Source organism: Culex pipiens, chromosome 2, assembly GCF_016801865.2.
Source record: "Culex pipiens pallens isolate TS chromosome 2, TS_CPP_V2, whole genome shotgun sequence".
Classification (NCBI taxonomy): domain Eukaryota; kingdom Metazoa; phylum Arthropoda; class Insecta; order Diptera; family Culicidae; genus Culex; species Culex pipiens.
Window position 1 is genome coordinate 133,238,291 of NC_068938.1, and position 22,825 is coordinate 133,261,115.

Genomic DNA, 22,825 nt, shown 5'->3' on the forward strand with positions numbered 1-22,825 from the left:
GGAGCAGTTTGTGTACCTCGGATCGTTGGTTACGTCGGACAACAACTGCAGCGGAAAAAATCGGAGGCGCATCATCAGCGGTAGTCGTGCCTAATATGGACTCCACAAGACCCCAAGGTCTCGTCACCTTTCCCGGCGTGCAAAGTGTACCATGTACGAAACGCTAATAAGACCGGTCGTTCTCTACGGGCACGAGACTTGGACGATGCTCGAGGAAGACCTGCAAGCGCTTGAAGTTTTCGAACGAAGAGTGCTTAAGACGATCTTTGGCGGCCGAAAAAGAAAGAATGCCAGACGCGCTGGATGCGCGTCAACCGAACCAGACAGTTAGACCGGTGAGGTTGGTGTTTAATTCGGAGCCGGTTGGAACGCGGCGAAGGGGGCGCAACGTGCAAGGTGGTTGAACCAAGTGATGAACTGCCAGAATCCTTTTGGTTTGGACTTGAGTTTCACAATAAACCGGAAATTTCTCAAAAGGCAAAACATAACACAAGAGAGCTGGACTTGTTGTACTTGTTTATTATTCGCTCGAACCATTGATCTTCCGATGATCACACGCTCGACCTCAACTTAAAATATTTTCTATACACATTTTAAACGCTACGCTACAGTTTGTTTGTTTGAATTACATGCTAGATTGTTGACCATTTGTTATTTTCTTTACACGTGGAGATGTACACATTGTCAATTATGAGAAATACAATTTTTAAAAGATGCCACCAATTTGGTTGGTTGGTTCCGGTTACGATCCTACGCGCAACTTACCCTAGTTTTGTGAAAGTATTGTTTCAGAGATGTGGACAGAGAGTTTATAGTTTGCAGTGATAGGGCGAGAGACTGTGCTTAGACCTCGGTGATGGGTCTCTTGGCGATGTACGCCTTGATGTTGTCGTTCTCGAGCACCTTGGTGACGCACTCCTGCAGGTTCGGGAAGTTCTCGAGCAGATTGATCTTGGTCAGGTAGTTGAGGTAGTCGACAATACCGGCAAAGTACACGTCGGCCCAGGTCGTCTTGCCCAGCACCAGGTGGCCACTGTTCTCCTTCGCGATCACGTTCAGCTTCGTCAGGTAGAACGGAATCACCTCGTTGTTCAGGGTGATCATCTTCTTCTCCTTGACGATGTCGTCCGGCTCGTAGGCAACGATGGCAATCTCTGGATGAGTTTGGATGTTAGACGCTTTGTTTTATTTGGTTTTTGCAAAGAAGAGGCGTGAACTTACTTAGACGGAAGTCGTTGATGGTATCAACAATCGCATCGATCTGCAGCTCCTCCAGCGGATTGGCGCCGGCCAGGCCGACCTGCTTGGCGACGTAGCGGCACATGGCCAGCGACTGGTGCACGCGCTTGCCGTCGACCTCCAGCACCGGCATCTGGCCCATCGGCATCGCTGAAATTGTCACATGACACGGAAACGGAAAGGGAAGGCAGAAAAAAAGAGGAAATGGTTGTTAAATTTTAATACGAGCTGGATTTGCGCGCAAAAAATCAGCGAGGTTCAGAAGAATATGACGGTTGGGTGATTTTGTACGTGTGTATTCAGAGGTGATAAGCAGCTTCATCATTTGCTTAGATGGTTTGGGCTTTGACTTACTTTCACTCTTCTTCTTCGATTGGGAGAGCTACAGGTTTCTGGGTTTGCCGTTATCAGCAAGATTTACACGCAAAACAACACACAAAAACCAAGCAGATACGTTATCTTGGCGACTCTGCAGCAAGGAAAACATTGTCTTTTTTTTGCTGATGTTTGCCAGATAAAATGTGATGTTACAGTTTATTGAACCATATTTGTTGGTTATTTATTACTGTCGTATCTTATAACAAAAAAGAGTTGTGTAATGCTTCTTCATTCAAACAACTAAAAGCAGTTAATGTGTTTTATGTGAGTTAGTAAAAAAAAAGAGTTCAACGCGTTGTGTAATGCTTTGAACTGAACTGCGTGAGCGATTTGCGCTCCTTTCTTCTGGCGTAGGTATTGTTCTTGTAGAATGTTGTTCTGTTTGTCGTTGTCGTCGGTTGTCGTTGCTTTAGATATCGGTCTGCGGTCGCTTGGCGATCCAGGCCGCGATCGAGTCGATGCTGGTCACGTTGTCGACCAGACGCTGCAGGTTCGGGTGGTTCGCGACCAGGTCGGACTTGGTCATGTAGTTGAGGTAGTCCAGGATGCCCACAAAGTACAGATCGGCCCAGGTTAGCTGCAAAACGGAGACGGTTAGTTTGTACGGGGAGGTTCGCCCAGGGTTCCGGTGGGAAGAAGTACTTTGCCGTTGGCCAGGTGGCCGTTGTTGTCGCGGGCGATATCGTCCAGCTTTTCCAGATAGAACGGAATGACCTCGTTGTTGAGGGTGACCAGTTTCTTCTCCTTGACGTCATCGTCGGGTTCGTACGAGACGACCGCGATCTCTACAATGGTAGGCGAGGGGGGAAGGATTGGTTTTTACAAGGTTTGGACGGGGAGAGAAGAAGGCGGGCGGGGAACGTCGAGCTTTTTCATAGATCTTAATGTATTTTTTCGGTTGTTCATTAGGCATATTTCAAACGTACTAATTGCAGTATATTGGAAGTTTTAAAACTGTTCATAGTTCAGAATTGAGTTAAACATTTTAACTAAATTAGAAGTCGACGATCCACCGACGCGCCCTCTCTTTTTCTTGTGTGTCTCTCTCTCTCTTACTCAGGCGGAAGTCGTTGACGGTGTCGACGACGGTGTCGATCATGAGATTTTCCCAATCGTCGGCCCCGGCCAGGCCGACCTGTTTGGCCAGGTAGCGCGACATGGCCACCGACTGGTGCACCTTTTTGCCGTCCACCGACAGTATCGGCATCTGTCCCATCGGCATCGCTGCGAGAGGAGGGGAGGGCGAAAAGAGAAGAAAAGAGAAAAGCAAATTGTTTGTTTGGATTATGGTTTGGAATGTCTGGGCCGCCGGGGACCGTTTTCGTGGGACCCCCGGTGGCCACCGGAAGCTGTGCCCAACCGAAGAAGGAAAGGAGGAAAGGAAGGAAGCGATGATGAAGCTTTGCTTTGCTCTCAGTGATTAGATTTGTGTGTGTGTGGCTTGGTGAGTTGATGAAGTGATGGATATAATTTAGATTTGATTAAATCCAGCATATATTAAAATTGACGATTTTTAAATAATATATACATTTATTTTTAACAGTTTTCCTTGCTGCATATTGTGATAAGATTCAATAAATTATTCTATTTGTAAAGCAAACAAAATTTTCACTGCAAACAACATGCACTAAATTAGAACTATTTGATTGACGATGAGGATAATGAGAAGGGTTGTATTATATCCGGTAACTACAAACGATCATGCAAATGCAATGTGACAAAATTAGATAGCGCGCGAGATTGACTTGGCTCTGACAAACTGAGCCAGTCAACGATCTATTGCATCAGGTGATTTGAAGACAAACAATTGAATAGGCTAGTTAATCATCCCTCAAACAGTGAAGTAATCGATTTGAAGAACATTGTTATCTCAGTTTGAGTCAAGAGAATGATACAGCAAAATTGAGAACAAAAGACACATGCAGATAAAATGACAATGATATTAAAATAATAAAATGCAAAAAAGTTAAGTAAAATTATGGGCAAACAAACAAAGCAACCAAACTTTCGTGAAACCCGGTTCTGCCAAGCGGTACTCACTCGGCTTCAGCGCTGGCCATTCCTCGCGGGTGATTCTGATGTCATCGAAGGGCAGGTTGCCGTAGGACAGCAGGAAACGCAGCGGCTCGCCGAGGGCCTTCACGTTGAAGTAGTACACCTTGTAGTCCGGCATGGTTCGAGGGCTGGATGCGCTGGAATATTTAGGAATTTTACGGTTGAAAATTAAGATGTTTATTTTATGATTGTTTACATTGGCATTGAACTTATTTAATTTAATCCATTAAAATATGTAGAAATGTGATTAAATCCCAGAAAAGAGGGAAGGGTTTTAAAAAAACATGTTGGGGAGATGGGGGTAAGACGGCCACCCTAAGGGAGAAGTCTAATAAAATTTACACAACAGATTATTTTGATCTCAAATTACGTACATATTGTTCTACTACTAGTCCATTATAGAAATGACATAAATTAGTTGGTCTAAAAAACAATTTTCAATACTTTTCAGCAATTTTAAAAAAATAATTGAAATCGTTTATATATGAAATACGCGGGGTAAGACGGCCAATGCTATAAATTAACTTAATAACTTTGCTAAATCCACCCAAACACCTACATGGTTGGTTCAACAGACATCTCGGAACATCATAACTATTTTGGTTGAAAAAAATCAGGTTTCAAATGTGAAGAAAAATGCTGTTTAAAAAAATTCATATTTTGGCTCAGTGAATTTCATATTATTGTGACCACATTTTATGAAAAACTGTGAATTTTTACTAAAAAAACAAACACAATTTGATGCAAAATAATTAGTTTGTGTATTTCGATTAGAATAAGTAAATCAAAATAATGTAAACAATATTAAATTAGCGATTTTTATGAAAAGTTTGACAGGATTTCATACTATTCAATGAGTTTTGCTATATCACAGTAAAGAATGTTGTCAAAACGGTAGTTAACAGCATTTTGATTAAAAATGGACAGTTTTATTGAAAATGCTTTTCCTTTATCTACCAATATGTCCTAATAGTCAAAAACCGGCAAAAATATAACCTATATCAACAGCCGTCTTACCCCCGGAGGAGGTGGCCGTCTTGCCCCCAAATAAATAATTTTTTTTAACATTTTTTGTTAACAGTTCATCGCATTTTTTGAACTTTTTCGAGGGACATAATCTAGGGAAAACTTCAATTTAACATGAAAAAATATTTGAAGACAGAAAAACATATTGTTATTTAACAAAAATGCCTAAGTTGTAATTCATGAAAATTACATCCAGTTTCAAGTTCAAAATTTATTTGTTTATTTTGAGCTATTTTTATACTATTTCAAACAATATTTCTGGCAAAGGTTATTATTTAGCATGAGGAACAGTATTGCTGAACATTTTAGTAATATTCATTAGTATACTTATTAAAACAGTGGGGTGGCCGTCTTACCCCGCCTGGCCGTCTTACCCCCAGCTCCCCTTCCAATTATTCTAAATGTTTAATAAACATCCTCCATGTAGGATCAATTAAAAATGCAATTTTTAATGCATGCAATATCGCCAAATATTTTTTTTAACAATTTTGGAAAACAGCGTTCGAAAAGACTTGAATTTTCTATTTTTTAACCGCTGAAATTCCCTTATAGTTTATTCATAAAGTTGAGTTTTTCAAAGATTTCCTTCATGTTTCAAAAGATTTCTCCTCCACTGCTAAATATATGCATTTTTTTTATTTGCGTAAAACTATTCTTGTTTATGTTTATCTTCTTTCATTTTTAATATCTTTGCATCAACATTTCATTTACATTTATCTTGTTTGGTTTTTGTTTTGTATGATGCTTTTTATACAATCTCCTTCTTTTATACAATCTCCTTCTATTATCTTATCTTATTTTCCTAATTTTTGTAGTCGCTTTCTTGAGTTTTTTTTCAATTTTTCGTGTGAAAATTAGTTTAGGGCATTTCAACAAGTCCAATAGTAAACCGGGCTGGCATCGACAGGATTTCATTTTTCTTTTTTTTTCAGGTGTCAAGGCAAGTTTCAATATGAGCAATTCTCTACGAAATCGGCTGATTTCGGCCATTTTTATTTTTTGTGTTTTTTTATTTGGCTCAAACTTGTCCCGCCCGTGTGGATCAATCGGACCGCGCACTGGACTCACAATCCAGAGGCCGCTGGTTCGAATCGCACGGCGGGCGCTCTAAAATTCTTTGTGTAAATATGGGTATTCGGCGCCGTCGCTCCGTGCCATTCTTTCATACACTTAGGAGCCCAGGGCGGCGAAGTCCTTGTAGATAAAAGGAAGACACTAGTGGTTGGTACTAGCAATGGTGGCCGACAGCTATAAAGTCAACTTCGTTTTTTTTTTCAAACTTTGTGGGGGCTTTCCCTATCACCAAAGAACCATGTGTCAATGGTTTACCCATACAAATCTCCAATTCAAGTACAATTTTGCCAGCTGTTCATACAAAAATAAAATAGATAAATAAATAAATTTTCATACAAAAATGGTACATAAATCACGGTGTGTTTTTTAGAACAAACTTATGATTAAAAAATTCGGTATTCCTGATATTTGGCACCGTGAAAGAAGGGCTCTTTTCCGACATTTTGTGAGGTCTACCAAAATATTTCGTCGGGGGGTCTAAAGCAACTTTTTTTGAAGATTATTTCTCGATTTTATGGGATATTTGTTCAAAAAAGTCACAGAAAATCGGTGCATTCATGTTGATATCACTCAAACTTCTTATGAATATGCCTTGGGGACTCTAGCCAACTATATTTGACCCATATTTGACCTCAACAAAAAAAAAAATCAACAAAATTTACCAGATTTCTAGCATTCCTTGAAATGACTCCAAAATCCAAGCTGGAAACCCCGATACGACCGAAAATAAATCTTTTCTTTGTACAATTTGTCATGAAAATACAGCAACACATTGCCCGGATACGAATTTGAGCAATAAACAATGCAAAACATGGATTAATTAATAAATAAGCTGTTTATTACCAAAATTCGGAAAATTCCAAAAAATATTTTTATAATCCTCTGCCACACTTGCTGCCACATCACACTATTACATTTTAAAACATTTTAGAATCAAACACATAGTAGAAAACAGTTTTCTGAACAAGTTCCATTAAAAAGTATCAGTTTTGGTTCAATATAAGCAGAGATATGCCCAATTTCCTGAAATAAATAGTGCCTTTCTCCAAATTTCTTAATTTAATTACCTATCACATGATGGGCACTGCCTACTGAGTTTTGTGATGAATGCTATAGAATAATTTTCATGAATTTCGTCAAAACTTGTTATATTTTTTATGTTTCAATAAAATATTATCATCAAAAAAAAAATTCTTAGTAGGCAGTGCCCATCATGTGAAAGGTAATTAAATTAAGAAATTTTGGAGAAAGGCACTATTTATTTCAGGAAATTGAGCATATCTCTGCTTATATTGAACCAAAACTGATACTTTTTTATGGAACTTGTTCAGAAAACTGTTTTCTACAATGTGATTGATTCTAAAAAGATTTAAAATATTATGGTGTAATGTGGCAGAGGACTGAAAAAAAAAATCGGAACCTGTTGGGTAATAAACAGCTTATTAAATAAATAATCTATGTTTTGCATTGTTTAATGCTTTTGTATCCGGGTAATGTGTTGCTGTAATTTCATGACAAATTGTACAAAGAAAAGATATACTTTCGGTCGTATCGGGGTTGCCAGCTTGGATTTTGGGGTAATTTCAAAGAAAGCTAGAAATGTGTTAAATTTGGTTCGATTTTTTTTATTGGAGGTCAAATATTGGTCAAAAATAGTTGGTTAGAGTTCCCAAGGCAAATCCATAAGAAATTTGAGTGATCTCAAGATGAACCATTTTCTGTGATTTTTTTTTTGAACAAATATCCCATAAAAACGAAAAATAATCTTCAAACAAACAAAGTTGCTCTGGACCCCCCGACGAAATATTTCGGTATACCCTGCAAAATATCGGGAAAGAGCCTTCTTTCACGGTGCCAAATATCAGACATACCGAATTTTTTATCTTTGAGGTCTCGAAAATATACACCGTGAAATATTCGAAAACCTGTAACTTTTCAAGGATTTTTTGATTGATTTGGAGTTTTCGGCAAAGTTGTAGGTATTGATAAGGACTATTCAGAAAAAAATAGGTAAACGGAAAAAATGATAATTTTTTACTTAACTTTTTTTGTGTACAACAATTTCAGCAAATTAAGCTAAATTTTTGGATTCACTGACTAATTTGTATGGGAGTAATATAAGCATACCTCGTTACTGATTTGACTACCTTTTTGAGGTTATTATTGTTGGTTAACTTGGATACATTTTGAAAAATAATTCAATAACTTGATTTTGAGGAATTTTTTTTTATCTTTGCACTTGTTTTTTTCAAAATAGGAAAACGGCATGTTTTTCCATCGGGCACTTAATACACTTACGTTATGCTTCAAATTCCCGGACGCTCATCTTGTTTTATTTTTTTTATATAAGTTGCCATAATAATTGTCAAAACTCTACTAGGGACCATCCATAAACCACGTGGACACTTGGTGGGGGGGGGGGGGTATGGCGATTGTCCACGATCCATACAAAAAAGATTTTTTTGTATGGACAATTGTCCACGAGGGGGGTTGAGATTTCCAAAAAAAGTGTCCACGTGGTTTGTGGATGGTCCCCTATTTGATGAAGCAAAAACTAGTGTCCGGAATTCGAATCAGCGGGATTCGAAGCACAACAAGTCATTCTAATTTCAAAATTCTGATGAAAAATTGTTAGAAAGGACATGCATTGCATGTATGCATTCTCTTAAAATTTACTGTTTTACTACATCCTGATGATATTTCCAACTTTTTACATGATTTTTGCCAGCCATAACAAAAAATATATCCTAAGAGTCTGAGTTTCGAATCATGACGTTATTGGCATATCAACACTTTGGCGTACGATTACAGCTTCTAACAGCATCTCTTCAAAGATTAAAAAAAAATTTGTGATAAATTATCTATTTTAGGAAGATGACAATGTGTTTCAATGTGTAAAGAATAAAAATTCAATCAAACAAATCATTGCAAAGATTTCAGAACTAAGAATCTGTATAAGCAGGGTGGCCACCTCGGGAAAAAACCGGGAAAACCGGGAAAAAACCGGGATTTTTATCAACCGGGAGAAAACCGGGAAAAACTCGGGAATTCGACTGAGAAACCGGGAAAATATTTTTAGTTTATATAAAAATTGACAAAAGCCTCTTTAATGTACTCAATATGTTCTTTTCTCAAATAGAATATTATTCCTGTTATTCTAAATGAAGACTTCGCGAAAACTATGTTTGAATTTGTGTAATAGATTGTTTATAGAATGCTTCTTGGTTATGGATGATTTTTCTTTTGTATCCTATGATATTTTTACATGTACATTAGGGCGGGTACGTTTTCCAAAAAGTTCTCGGATCAAGTTTTAGTATGGTTCCCCTTGTAGGGCATGCCCATAGGAACTTTCATGCCAAATATCAGCTCATTTGGTTGTAAACTGGCTGCGCGCATCAGGTTTAAAGTTTACATGGGAATTACTATGGGAAATTGGAACTTTTTGTTCAAACGCTCCTACAGGTCTGGGAAAATCACGCGCCAACTTCTGGTATGGTCAGGCCTATGGGGAATGGTCTGGAGAACACTTTTCCCGAAGAGAGCATATGGATTCGTTGTCCCTAGACCTGGCGCATCGGCAAACAATCCGATGTCTCCGGAATCAACGGTTTTCCCTCAAAAAGCATCAAATTTTCCTTAGCATGCTATGAAAGCTCGATGAACACCGCGACGCCATACGTCAGGCAGCTACCACGTGGGTGAGAAACGGCTGGAATATTTAATTGCAAACCTTCTTTTAACTAGAAAGTGATCATTTCGAGTAATCCTGATATTATTTAGTCGAATTCAGAATCTTTGCATAGCAAATTTGTAATTTTTTTGCAAATATTTCAACCACGTTTTTAAACTTACTGGTTTTATCATGGTTCTGACAACCCTCATACGACCTAAATAGGCTTTTATGGCCTACTTAAAACCTAAAATGTTACTAGGGTATTAAATCAAAAAAAAAATCGCAGAAAGGTCATTTTTTTACGATTTTTACCATTTTGTGTTTTAGGTTTTATAGAACTTTTTTTTCAGTAAAAATTATTTTCGAAAAATTCCAAATTTTATTTTTTTCCCATCAATGAATTTACCAAAGATAATAAATCGATAAAAAAAAGTCTCAAGGTACTGATTTTTTTACATTTGTATAGCACTTTTCCTGCACTGCTGCCAAAGTGCATACATTTTTGTTTGGACTAATGAAGCGAAAAGACTTAAAAAAAAGTACTCACATAATATAAGCCAAAAAATAATAATTAATTAACAAGAATTGATAATTCTAGGAAGAATCTTTCTTCTTGAATTCACAAAAACTTTTTTCAAAGAAAATTTATGAGCATTTAGGTATATAAATGTTGATATCAATGTATTTTTGCAAATCTTTTCTTGTAAATTCCATTTTCTGCTTTCTAATAATAATTCATGTTATTCTAAAAAATAAAAACTATTTTTTTTTATTTTGAGTTTGTAAAATCTATAGAGCATGATGATGAAAAATCCCAATCATTAAGGAAATTAGAGGTTTGGATTGGAAACAGATAAAAACGGCTTCGTTTACAACTTACTTTCTTTGTTCTCAAGATATTTGAAAGGAATTCTTTAGAAATTCAAACTTTGAAACAAATTTATGCGTTAAAAAAGTATGTTAATAATAACGTTAGCCTGAAAAACATTGAAATTTGGTTTAAAAACATTCCGGAAAATTTCTTCTGGTATCGGGAGAAAACCGGGAAAAAACCGGGAAATTGAAAATCGAAATCTAGTGGCCACCCTGGTATAAGGCAAGCATTGCTTTACCAATGTTTGTAGCAGTTTATTTTTCTTCTTTAGGTTTACTAAAGTGCTTGCATTACTTGAGTTGTACTGCTTCAATTCTATTCACAGTTTTACAAAAACTGTATTTAGGTGTACCACTTCTTATCAATACGCAGATATTGATAAAAATTAGCAAGTCAGAAGTGATGATTGATTGATTGAATTGATAACAGCAGAGCACGTATTTGCATGAATTCAATAGAATTTCATTAAATTTTCACGTTTCAATTCAGTTTCAGCAATGTCAATTCAGACTACAATTCAAAACAGTGACACACCTATTTTAAAAACATGATTCTTATGTCACTATAATCCGTTCCATTTGAATTTTCACTACATTTGCACTCATTTGCAAACTGTAACTGTTCATGATGATAATCCATATTTTTCTGATAAACTCGCATATGTTTGTTGAACACTTCAGGCGAATTGCAAGCATTCTCCATGTAGGTATGATTATATTTATCAATTATTCACTTGAACTCAATTACTTAGAAGTCCCCTTCATTTATTATGTAATCCATTTGAGTTCTTCCACTACTATCACTTAAAAGTCCTCACTTTGGTGTGGGTGTCACCAGAATCACAATCACAAGTTGATTCAATTTCACGATGCACTGCTAAAACTGCTGCACACCTACCTGTTGATATCTTCTAACTGGTGCTAGGGATTTGGTCAGACTAAAACACCGCTGCTAACTTGGCTTTATTTATATATGGTGTGTGAGAGAGAGAGGCCGGTCTATCGCGGGGCGTCGTGCCGGTCAGAATCGCTTATCATCGCGGACGACAACGACGACGATGAATCGGGAGAGTGATAGGCCGTGCTCTCCGAGGGAGAACCGAAGGTGATAACGTTTCGGCTTTTCGGAGCTATTGATTGAGCATAAATTGATCGATTTATTGTTTGAGTTGGCTAGAATTTTGCAAATGTTTTTGAAGTATTATCATAAAAAGGGATTATTTATGACAAATAATATAATATTAATAATATTCAAATTTAATAATCATAATAAATCTCTTGAATTGGGAAAACGAATCGTCAGTAAATAAAAATTCTAAGTAATGCAAAATTAATAAATGATATTTAATCTTTTTTAAATCTTTAGTCTCAAGATTTAAAATTTGTAAATAGCTAAAAAAAATCTATTTTATCAAAAATACAAAAATTAACGCTGTAGAATAAATTCTGAATAGTCCATATAGATAGATTGGACTAACGGTTTTCGGATTATGGTTGTATCGACTATTGTTGCGAATCGAGGAACTACGGATCTTTTGACGTAAATGGTCATTTCTTTTTCATATCGCGATTTCTATCCTATTTGTATATCAGTTCATAATTTTTTATTGTTTTTGATAGAAATAGTACTACAACAGTTAAAGGAATGTTTAGTTTGAAGTTTAGAGGCTTTTAGATTAAACTTTAGATTTTCAATCTAAAGTAGTTAGCAAATGAATATTTGGACTTAAATGAATAATTGAATAAGTTGGACTTATGAACAACACACAACTGTGCATTTATTCTAGAGTCAGATCCATACAGCGTCAGTGTTTATTTGGTCGAAGTGTACTAATTCATTGGCAGATCTGATTCTAGTTGTAATGTACGACAAGACTACTGACGGACGGGACAGGAACGAGGGCCCAGTTCAGAGGTTCAACATCAACGATGTGCGGCTAGATCACCCTAAAAAAAAGTCAATATAATTAGATTGTACATCTTTTTCAATGATATAAATTTGTTTTAGTTATACAGTCCAGACTCGATTACCCGAAGGTCTCAAAATTCACTTCGGATAATCGAATCACATTTTTTTTGCGTTGTTTTATTTATGATTATCGAGTATGACCCATAAACTACTCTAAAATGATTTAGAATTTTTAAATCCAAGATGGCGGCCAAAATGGCGGTGATGACATATTGAAAAATGCATTTTTTCATTTAAAAAAAATCAAATATGACAAAAATGGGGTCGCAGAACTCGAATTTGATGTAAAAAGTAAGAAAATTAAATGAATACAAAAAAAGTCCAATACAAACCAGCGGATAATCGAGGCTCGGATAATCGAGTCTGGACTGTGCTTATTTTCTGCTTGGGAGTAGGGCTTGGGTGGGGGCGTCAATAGACTACTCGATTATTTTTTTGCAAAAAATGCTGTAAAAATCATTATGTTGCAATTAATTCACCCTTTTTTAAATTACTTTTTCTTAAAGGCATCTCTCAAAATTTTTTGTGTTAAGTATTTTTAACTTAAAAATGAAGATAACATAACAAACATAACAAATTAGCGAATACAAATCAATTAAATTACACTCGTCAAAATCCTTAACCGCTCTCGGGTTTCGATCGGGATTTTTCGTTCGATTCTCGGCTTGACGAAAGCGACGAAGTCTTCGTCCTCGTTTCACTCAAGATAACCTCGAGACAAATCGCTTAGTTTGGGATGATTGCATTTTCTTCCTTTGGTGCATTCATTCATTCATGGGTAGGACATTTAAAAATCTCCAAGGTTTTACTTTTTTTCTCGTTGAAGGTTAGTGAGCATTCGAAACGCGAGTCAGCTGAGCTTAACCGCAAGGTTCTGAATCATCCTAGTTCCCTAGATTTAGCAAATGTCGCTCGTGATGGCCAGTACTTTCTCACGTTTCGAGGTCAAGAGGTACAAGAGCGATCCTTTCTCGTGCTGCCCGCTCTCGATGCGATCGGTCGCGTCGTGCATCGTGATCGTGAAAGTGTGAGCACATCTGGTGATAAACTTTTTTTCAGACACGAGGCTTTAAAGTAGTGCAAGCATGATTCGATAACTAAAAATACCAATTTGTTTTTGAGTCCATTAGATTGATCAATTGATCGAGTCTTCGTTCGCTTTGACCGCATTTTTTGAGGGGGAGGTGTAGCGTAAGGATCTAGTTCATGACTAGTGTAAATTGTATGTTAATTTGGGTACTGTAAATCACTAAATAAGGCTCGGAACAACGCACTCAATATTTTCTAGCGTTCAACTTTGTTAATATGGTTGTTAGGGTGGGTACAGATTTTGTAAGGCTACCAAATCTTGCTGAGCAAAAATCCGTAAAAATCCGCCGGTATGAACCCATAGTATAGCAATAACTGTTAAGGAATTGTTTAAAGAAATTTTAAATTTGGGATTTGAAAATATCAAAGCGTGTCGTATTTTAATGTTTACAAAATTTACTTTGCCGAAAAAATCTGTATTACAATCCGACCTGTTAAAATGAGGACCAAAAATCCGTACGGTACGGAAAAATCCGAACAGTTGGTAGCTTTAGGCATACCCATAAGGACTCTCACGACAAATATCAGCTCATTTGGATGCAATTAGAGGTGGGCAAAACCGCTCTTTTATAGGAGCCGCTCATTTTCGTTCGCTCATTAAAAAGCGCCGCTCTTTTGAACGGTTCTTTCGCTCTTTTTTTTTTAAATATGGATGAAAAGGATATTTTTTAAGAATGGTGTGATTTTTAAAGCTATTTCACATTGGAATTATATAAATTATTTGAAAAAAGTATACTAAAAACGAGAAGATGTATGTCAACACTTCTACTTGAACCCAAACGTTCGAATGATTGAATCTCATCAAAACTGACTTTTTATAGTCATCATATTTTCATGAGCAACATGTTCGGCATGAGTTTCTGAACAAAACGTAGTACTTACTAGGCTTCGGTTAAATTTTAATAGTAGTTTATGCAACAAGTTGCAAAAAGAGGATTTTTTCAGCACGAGTCGTACATTTATCCAACGAGGTTCACCGAGTTGGATAAATACGAAGAGTGCTGGAAAAATCAAGTTTTGCAACGAGTTCCATACAACATTTTTTGCAATTCCAAAAAACACACACTGAGTGAAATTTTAAGTCAAATTTTCATGTATTTTGTCAATAAATCGTTTAAATTAAAAAACAATGTTGAAATGTGTTACTTTTCGAAACAAGTGCTAAAAAGTTCAACTTTTCAGCACCCATTTGAGTGCATTTTATTTTTGGTACAGAAAAGTAGGCTCTTCCGTAGTTCAAGAATGACAGGAAAAGTAAGTAGTTTCACGACGGAATTGCAAAAAAATGTTTTCATGTCTGAAGTTTGTGACAACCCATATTCAAGGTATAGAAAAGGAAAAGTGCGTGACAGGGAAGAGGGGGTCTTTCTGAAATCCTGTAAATCTCTGGACGTAATATTTTAACAACCCCTAGTGTATAATGATTTTTCCAACAACTTTTCTTTAAAATGTTTTCTTTTTAATTTTTATGAGCCGAAAATTCTCTCTAAGTTTTCTCAGCGCTGGCTGAACCGATTTTGGCCATACCAGTTGCACTCGATCTGTTTTGAGGTCCCATACGCACCTTTTGATTTTTATAAAGTTTCGATAAGTAGTTCAAAAGTTATGTATAAAAAGGTGTTTTTGTATTTATCCGGATGTTAGACCGGAAATCGACTCAAATACCATCATGTTATACATCGTTTGCAAAAAAAAACCTTTCCAAAGAGTCCAAAACATTGAAGATCTGGCAACCCTGCCTCGAGTTTTAACCTCTTACGAGCAATTCAAGCTCAAATCTGTAATTTTTCTGGTAATTTTGTACCCGACCCTCTCCGATTTCAATGAAACTTTTTAAACATGTTATCCTAGGCATATATAAGCCATTTTTGTGTATATGGAGCCAATTGGGTCCTAAAATGAAGCTTAGATTGCTGATATTATTGTTTACAGCGATAAAGCTTATTTTTCTGAGTACAATGACACTTTGTACGACCACAAAGAGTTTAAAATGGATTTTTAAATCAATTTTGAAAAATTAACCTCGCGGTCCTTCTTGACAGAAAAGTTCCTACTTGACAGCTCGTTCCAAGGGGACCATAGTTGATCCATCGAAAAAATGTTGTCTAGTCAAAAAAAAATTTTGCATTAAAATGAAAAAAAGTGATCAGAAATTGTTTTTAATCGTGTTATTTACCGTTGTACATAAAAATTGACATAGGGCTTTAGTTCCCAATTGTTCTCGATAATGATATTTGAGAAGAGCGTAAGTAATTTAAATATTTTGTAATTAACAAATTACTGTAATTCAAAGCCGTTGCATCGTATCAAAAAGTGGTCAAAGACAAACTTGTAGGAAATTGGACGGGCTTTCTGAAAAAAAAAAGAAAAAAAACACACTGAAAGAAAAATACACGCCACTTCGATGAGATTTTTCAATTTTGAAATTTAAAAGCTAAAAAATACACAAAATCATTTACTAACACTGTTTTTTTGAAAAGTTGTCTAAACGTCAAAATTTTCAAAAACAGATAGTAAGAATCGATTCCTCAGACAATTTTACATAAAAGTCTCTGTATTGACCATTGTCCTATGTCCAATCCTTGTGAAGATACAGCGGTTTTAAAAATAAAAATGTTGAAAAAAAAGTTTTTTTTTATGTTTTTTTGCAATTTCTAAATGACAGACTTGATTTTTCAGTCTCGTAAATATTTTTACCGGAAAGCTCGTCCAATTTCCCATAAGTTTGTCTTTGGCAGTATTTCAATTGGATATGGGCTTACAGATATGACTTTAATTACTAGGGTGGTTACGTTTTTCAAAAAGTTCTCGGATCAAGTTTTAGTATGGTTCCCCTTGTAGGGCATGCCCATAGGGACTTTCATGCCAAATATCAGCTCATTTGGTTGTAAACTGGCTGCGCGCATCAGGGTTAAAGTTTACATGGGAATTACTATGGGAAATTGGAACTTTTTGTTCAAACGCTCCTATAGGTCTGGGAAAATCACGCGCCAACTTCTGGTATGGTCAGGCCTATGGGGAATGGTCTGGAGAACACTTTTCCCGAAGAGAGCAAATGGATTCGTTGTCCCTAGACCTGGCGCATCGGCAAACAATCCGATGTCTCCGAAATCAACGGTTTTCCCCCAAAAAGCATCAAATTTTCCTTAGCATGCTATGAAAGCTAGAAGATCACCACGACGCCATAAATCAGGCAGCTACACACAAAAAAATATTTCTGAATGTTACATCATTTATAATGTAACACTTTTGCACGTTATTAAACATTTAAATTTAAATGAAATTTGATGTAAATTTGCAACAAATTATACGTAAAAACATGATTTTACGTGTGATTCAACCGTTTACGTCGAATCTCAAGTTTACATCAAATGAGTTTACATGTGATTCATTTTTTCCGTGTCGAGTAAATTCACATATTTTTTTCTGTGTACCACGTGGTTGAAATATTTGCAAAAAAATACAAATTTGCTATGCAAAGATTCTGAATTCGACTAAATAATATCAGGATTGCTCGAAATGTTCATTTTCTAGTTAAAAGAAGGTTTGCAATTGAATATTCCAGCCGTTTCTCACCCACATGGTAGCTGTCTGACATATGGCGTCGCGGTGTTCATCTAGCTTTCATAGCATGCTAAGGAAATTTGCTTCTTGGGGGAAAACCGTTGATTTCGGAGACATCGGATTGTTTGCCGATGCGCCAGGTCTAGGGACAACGAATCCATTTGCTCTCTTCGGGAAAAGTGTTCTCCAGACCATTCCCCATAGGCCTGACCATACCAGAAGTTGGCGCGTTGTTTTCCCAGACCTGTAGGAGCGTTTGAACAAAATTTCCAATTTTCCCATAGTAATTCCCATTTAAACTTTAACCCTGATGCGCGCAGCCAGTTTACAACCAAATGAGCTGATATTTGGCATGAAAGTCCCTATGGGCATGCCCTACAAGGGGAACCATACTAAAACTTGATCCGAGAACTTTTTGAAAAACGTACCCACCCTATTAATTACATTGCTCATAACTGAGAATAGTTTATTTTTTTCAACGTGGTAGAAACATAGATTTTTAAAAAGCTTACGTGAATATTAAAACGAGTTCAATAAAAAAGCTCTCAAAGGCAAACTTATGGGAAATTTACGAGACTGAAAAATCAAGTCTGTCATTTAAAAGTTGCAAAAAACCGTTAAATAACCTTTTTTTCAACATTTTTATTTTTAAAACCGCTGTATCTTCACAAGGATTGGACATAGGACAATGGTCAATATAGAGACTTTTATGTAAAATTTTCTGAGGAATCGATTCTTACTATGGGTTTTTGAAAATTTTGACGTTTAGACCACTTTTCAAAAAACAGTTTTAGTAAATGATTTTTGTATTTTTTAGGAGAGACATACCATCCTGCATTTTTCGTGAGTCTTTTTGTAACATTTTAGGCTATTTCCTCAAAAATTTTGAACGAAAAAAAATCGTGACATCACCTTCAAATTTAACTTTTAAACTTAAAAATTGAAAAATCTCATGGAAGTGGCGTGTATTTTTCTTTCAGTGTTTTTTTTTTCAGAAAGCCCGTCCAATTTCCTACAAGTTTTTCTTTAACCACTTTTTGATACGATACAACGGCTTTGAGTTACTATAATTTGTTAATTACAAAATTCAAAAATATTTAAATTGCTTACGCCCTTCTCAAATGTCATTTTCGAGTACAATTGGCTCCATATACACAAAAATGGCTTATATAGGCCTAGGATAACATGTTTAAAAAGTTTCATTGAAATCGGAGAGGGTCGGGTACAAAAGTACCAGAAAATTCCTGATTTGAGCTGGAATTGCTCTTAAGTGATATGTGTGTACTTTTTATTACTATTGAATCTTAATTAAATCTAGATGAAATTTGTGTCCAATCTAGTTTTGATATTTTTGATTTAATGATAGCCTTAGGATATTTTTGATTGGTTTCCGATAGAACAGACACAGATTAATGAAAATCGACTTCCAAATTTCAAGCTTTTATGAGTGCTCTAAAACCTGCTGTCCCTATTAAGGACTGTAGTCCGGATTCGCCCCAGATGACGGTAGGTACTGGACATGTAAATTTTGAAACCAACAACTTAAATATTCAAACCGTGGCTAAAACTTTTGCACCCTAGCGCTACTACAATATTTGCGGCTAATGGCCTATCTACAATCACTTAGCTTAGAACATCTAAGTAAAGTAGTTACTTAGGAAAGTCTGCAACTTACGTTCGTCATCCACAATCAACTTAGAAAACTTGCTGGGCTGATATACGTTGCTATGCAGTTGTTTGTTTACCTTTGATATGGAAACGTCAACTTACCGTAGATTTTGAAATTTTCCAAACCATACGACAAGTTTCTAATTTTATTCCTTTTCATTGTAGAAGATCAGATTCATTTCCATTGATTCAAACTCCTAAGCTAAGTGAAATGTTCTAAGTTAAGTGATTGTAGATAGGCCATAATGCCAAAAGCTTATCGTATGTCAAGGATGTGCGGTGATGTCAAAAGCGAGGTACACGCAAATCCGACATTAGTCTTTTAAGACTTAAAATTAGGCTTTATCGAACCTAACCGTGTTAAGTCTTTTTAAGCCTAATGATGGGTTAGTCTTAAAAAGACTAGTTTCGTTTTAGTACGAAAAAGGCTAAATTTTAGGCTTAATGTTATCGTCAAAAAGCCTAAATTTTAGTCTTTTTCGAGAATGCGAGGGGATCAGAGCGGACATAATCCAAGATGGCGGAACTTGATTAAGCCTTATTTTTAGGCCTAAAAAGACTTATTTATAGGTTTAAAGGACTAATTTTTAGGCTTTTGCAGGAAATCGGAGGGGTCAAAGCGGACATAATCCAAGATGGCGGAACTTGATTAAGCCTTATTTTTAGGCCTAAAAAGACTTATTTATAGGTTTAAAGGACTAATTTTTAGGCTTTTGCAGGAAATCGGAGGGGTCAAAGCGGACATAATCCAAGATGGCGGAACTTGATTAAGCCTTATTTTTAGGCCTAAAAAGACTTATTTATAGGTTTAAAGGACTAATTTTTAGGCTTTTGCAGGAAATCGGAGGGGTCAAAGCGGACATAATCCAAGATGGCGGAACTTGATTAAGCCTTATTTTTAGGCCTAAAAAGACTTATTTATAGGTTTAAAGGACTAATTTTTAGGCTTTTGCAGGAAATCGGAGGGGTCAAAGCGGACATAATCCAAGATGGCGGAACTTGATTAAGCCTTATTTTTAGGCCTAAAAAGACTTATTTATAGGTTTAAAGGACTAATTTTTAGGCTTTTGCAGGAAATTGGAGGGGTCAAAGCGGACATAATCCAAGATGGCGGAACTTGATTAAGCCTTATTTTTAGGCCTAAAAAGACTTATTTATAGGTTTAAAGGACTAATTTTTAGGCTTTTGCAGGAAATGGGATGGGTCAAAGCGGACATAATCCAAGATGGCGGAACTTGATTAAGCCTTATTTTTAGGCCTAAAAAGACTTATTTATAGGTTTAAAAGACTAATTTTTAGGCTTTTGCAGGAAATGGGATGGGTCAAAGCGGACATAATCCAAGATGGCGGAACTTGATTAAGCCTTATTTTTAGGCCTAAAAAGACTTATTTATAGGTTTAAAGGACTAATTTTTAGGCTTTTGCTGGAATCGGGAGGGGATCAAAGCGGACTTAATCCAAGATGGCGGAACTTGATTAAGACTTATTTTATGCCTGAAAAACCTAGGGGATCAAAATGGCGGGAATAAAGGGTAGAAAATAAAATATTGTTATATATTATTTAAATATTTTTAAAAATGTTTTTATTCGGTAATTCGGTAATTTCGGAATACGACAGATTCACGAATGCGTTCAGCTTTAACCTGAAAATAAAAAAATCAATATTTTGAAGATGAGTTTGAGAGTTTAATAGTTATTTAAAAATTGGGTGATTTCATTTAAGAGTTTAGCTCAGCAGAACTGGATTGGCGTAGTATGGCAAGTTCGAATTTTAGAAGATCTGACTTTAAGAATTTAAGAATTTAGGAATTTAAGAATTTAAGAATTTAAGAATTTAAGAATTTAAGAATTTAAGAATTTAAGAATTTAAGAATTTAAGAATTTAAGAATTTAAGAATTTAAGAATTTAAGAATTTAAGAATTTAAGAATTTAAGAATTTAAGAATTTAAGAATTTAAGAATTTAAGAATTTAAGAATTTAAGAATTTAAGAATTTAAGAATTTAAGAATTTAAGAATTTAAGAATTTAATAATTTAAGAATTTAAGAATTTAAGAATTTAAGAATTTAAGAATTTAAGAATTTAAGAATTTAAGAATTTAAGAATTTAAGAATTTAAGAATTTAAGAATTTAAGAATTTAAGAATTTAAGAATTTAAGAATTTAAGAATTTAGGAATTTTTAGATTTTTAGATTTTTAGAATTTTAAAATTTTGGAATTTAAGAATTTTTAAATTTTAGAATTTTAGAATTTTAGAATTTTAGAATTTTAGAATTTTAGAATTTTAGAATTTTAGAATTTTAGAATTTTAGAATTTTAGAATTTTAGAATTTTAGAATTTTAGAATTTTAGAATTTTAGAATTTTAGAATTTTAGAACACACACACACACACACACACACACACACACACACACACACACACCATCACCACAACCGTTCGTTGTCCTCAGCCTCACCCAATTCCGTTCTCCGTTGTATTCCCCTTTCCACTTCCACTTTCGATATCAATCCCCGGCGGATTGATTCCGTGATATTCCGTCGTCTTAATTTCACTTGAATCGTCCTGTTCATTGAGCGGAACATTTAACACCCGGTGTTTCGTCTGCCTCCTCTTCCACCGCTTGGACCGCAATCTCCCGCGGAAACAACTATCAACAACTCCCGGCGCTACACATTTACCTCCTCCATCGTCCCTAAAATACGACGCACCACCAAAAAGCAACCTTCCCTTTGCCTTTCCCTTGAATGACACAGCCGCCGGGAGTTGGGTAATTGTCCTCTATCACCTCTTCCTTTAGACGGAACATTCAACGACTTACCGGAAGTCGATTGCTCCATCTTCTCTTATTGTTCCCGTTCGCCAAAAATTACATACCCAGCCTCCTCCTCCAGCTCCATCACGTGTGGTCTGACCACTACGACACCGGTTCAACCTTTGAACCCACAAATTCCGGCCACAACGATTGTCCAACTTACCTGACAACTCTTTGGTCCACACCGCGCAACAACCAAACAAACTCTGACATGTCAAGTTTCGAACAAAATTTGAAGTTCTAACAAAAAGCCTTTATTTTAGTCTTTTTCTTAGTTCCCTACCTTGTTCTAAAAAAAGCCTAAAATTTAGGCCCAAAAAAAGACTAATTTTTAGGCCTTTTTATGACAATACTGACCGAACTTCAAAAAAGGCTAAAAATAAGTCTTTAAAGACTAATGCCGGTTTTCCGTGTAAACACAACGTCAAAACTTTTTGTTTACAAGCCTACCGACAGCTGCAGGTAGAAAACGCGGTTAGACATATAAATATGTTCACTATTGCAAAAGAATTCAGTAACAATCCCACTGTGAATCAACATGGAGCAGAAATCGTTATTTAGTGGAGAAGTGCATTTAAGGTAAAATAATTCACAAACATAACAGTGATATAATTAGCTAACAAAATGTATTTTTTTTAGAACTATAATTCGGCTATCGATCCACTGAGCCGACCCAGCAAAGACATCAACAATGGAGATTAGCATCTTCCAGCCCGAGTGCATTCACGGAAATCCTCGGGTTAATTAATAATAAGTACCCAATAGTATGTTACATTTCAATGTGAAATAAAGTAAATTTCATGAGAATTTTTTGTTTTTTTTTTTTTTAATAATAAGTTAAAGAAGGGGCAACATTTTTTAAGTAACCGGATGTATTATCAAATTAAATAAAAGTTTTTTCATTGTTGCAATTCTACCGAAAACAGCATAGCTTATTTGAAAAAATGGACTGCGACACTTGTTTCTATTTCCAATTTGCTTCAAAAAAGACCTGTACTGTATTTTCTTCTCTTTTGAGTTATTGATGCAGTTTGAAAAAATCGTGTGATCTTTCAGAAAAGCCTGGATGACTTTGTGCTTGAAATCAGGAGGAAATCCAGTGTTTTCGCGAAAACTTCACACGTAGCTTTATACGTGGGACAAACTTCAAATGCGTTCTTATCAGCTTGTTGTTTTGCATATGGGACATTTATGCGAACATGGGCAGTGTACTGAAACAACTTTCTACATTTTTTTGGTTAAAGAGATATCCTAGTTTAAAAATAGAGTTTTATCATATTTTTCGATAAATAGGCAAAAATTAAGATGGTACGAAAAAAAGGGATTTGGATGAAAATTGGGATTCTCGGTTGTTTTGATAGTAAATATTAAAAGCTCCATCAAATTTGAGATTGTTAAAA

At 35.7% G+C, this 22,825-nt stretch overlaps 1 protein-coding gene across 1 annotated transcript; it reads right to left on the reverse strand.

Annotated features, from left to right (window-relative positions):
- Nucleotides 1–499: 499 nt before the first annotated feature.
- Nucleotides 500–11,371, reverse strand: LOC120424451 (glutathione S-transferase). The gene is made up of 7 exons (XM_052706990.1): nt 11,220–11,371; nt 3,658–3,809; nt 2,674–2,841; nt 2,260–2,402; nt 2,032–2,194; nt 1,222–1,389; nt 500–1,154 (listed from the first exon to the last, which is right to left on the reverse strand). Exons 2-7 carry the CDS (start codon nt 3,788–3,790, stop codon nt 844–846), a joined length of 1,086 nt encoding a protein of 361 aa, XP_052562950.1. The 5' UTR covers nt 3,791–3,809; nt 11,220–11,371; the 3' UTR covers nt 500–843.
- Nucleotides 11,372–22,825: the final 11,454 nt, after the last annotated feature.

Coding starts and splice junctions, on each gene's coding strand:
- LOC120424451 (XM_052706990.1), bottom strand. CDS start 3,790: ATGCCGGACTACAAGGTGTACTACTTCAACGTGAAGGCCCTCGGCGAG. Junction 2,195..2,259: donor GCCACCTGGCCAACGGCAAA/GTACTTCTTCCC, acceptor TCCGTTTTGCAG/CTAACCTGGGCCGATCTGTA. Junction 1,390..2,031: donor CAAGCGACCGCAGACCGATA/TCTAAAGCAACG, acceptor TGACAATTTCAG/CGATGCCGATGGGCCAGATG.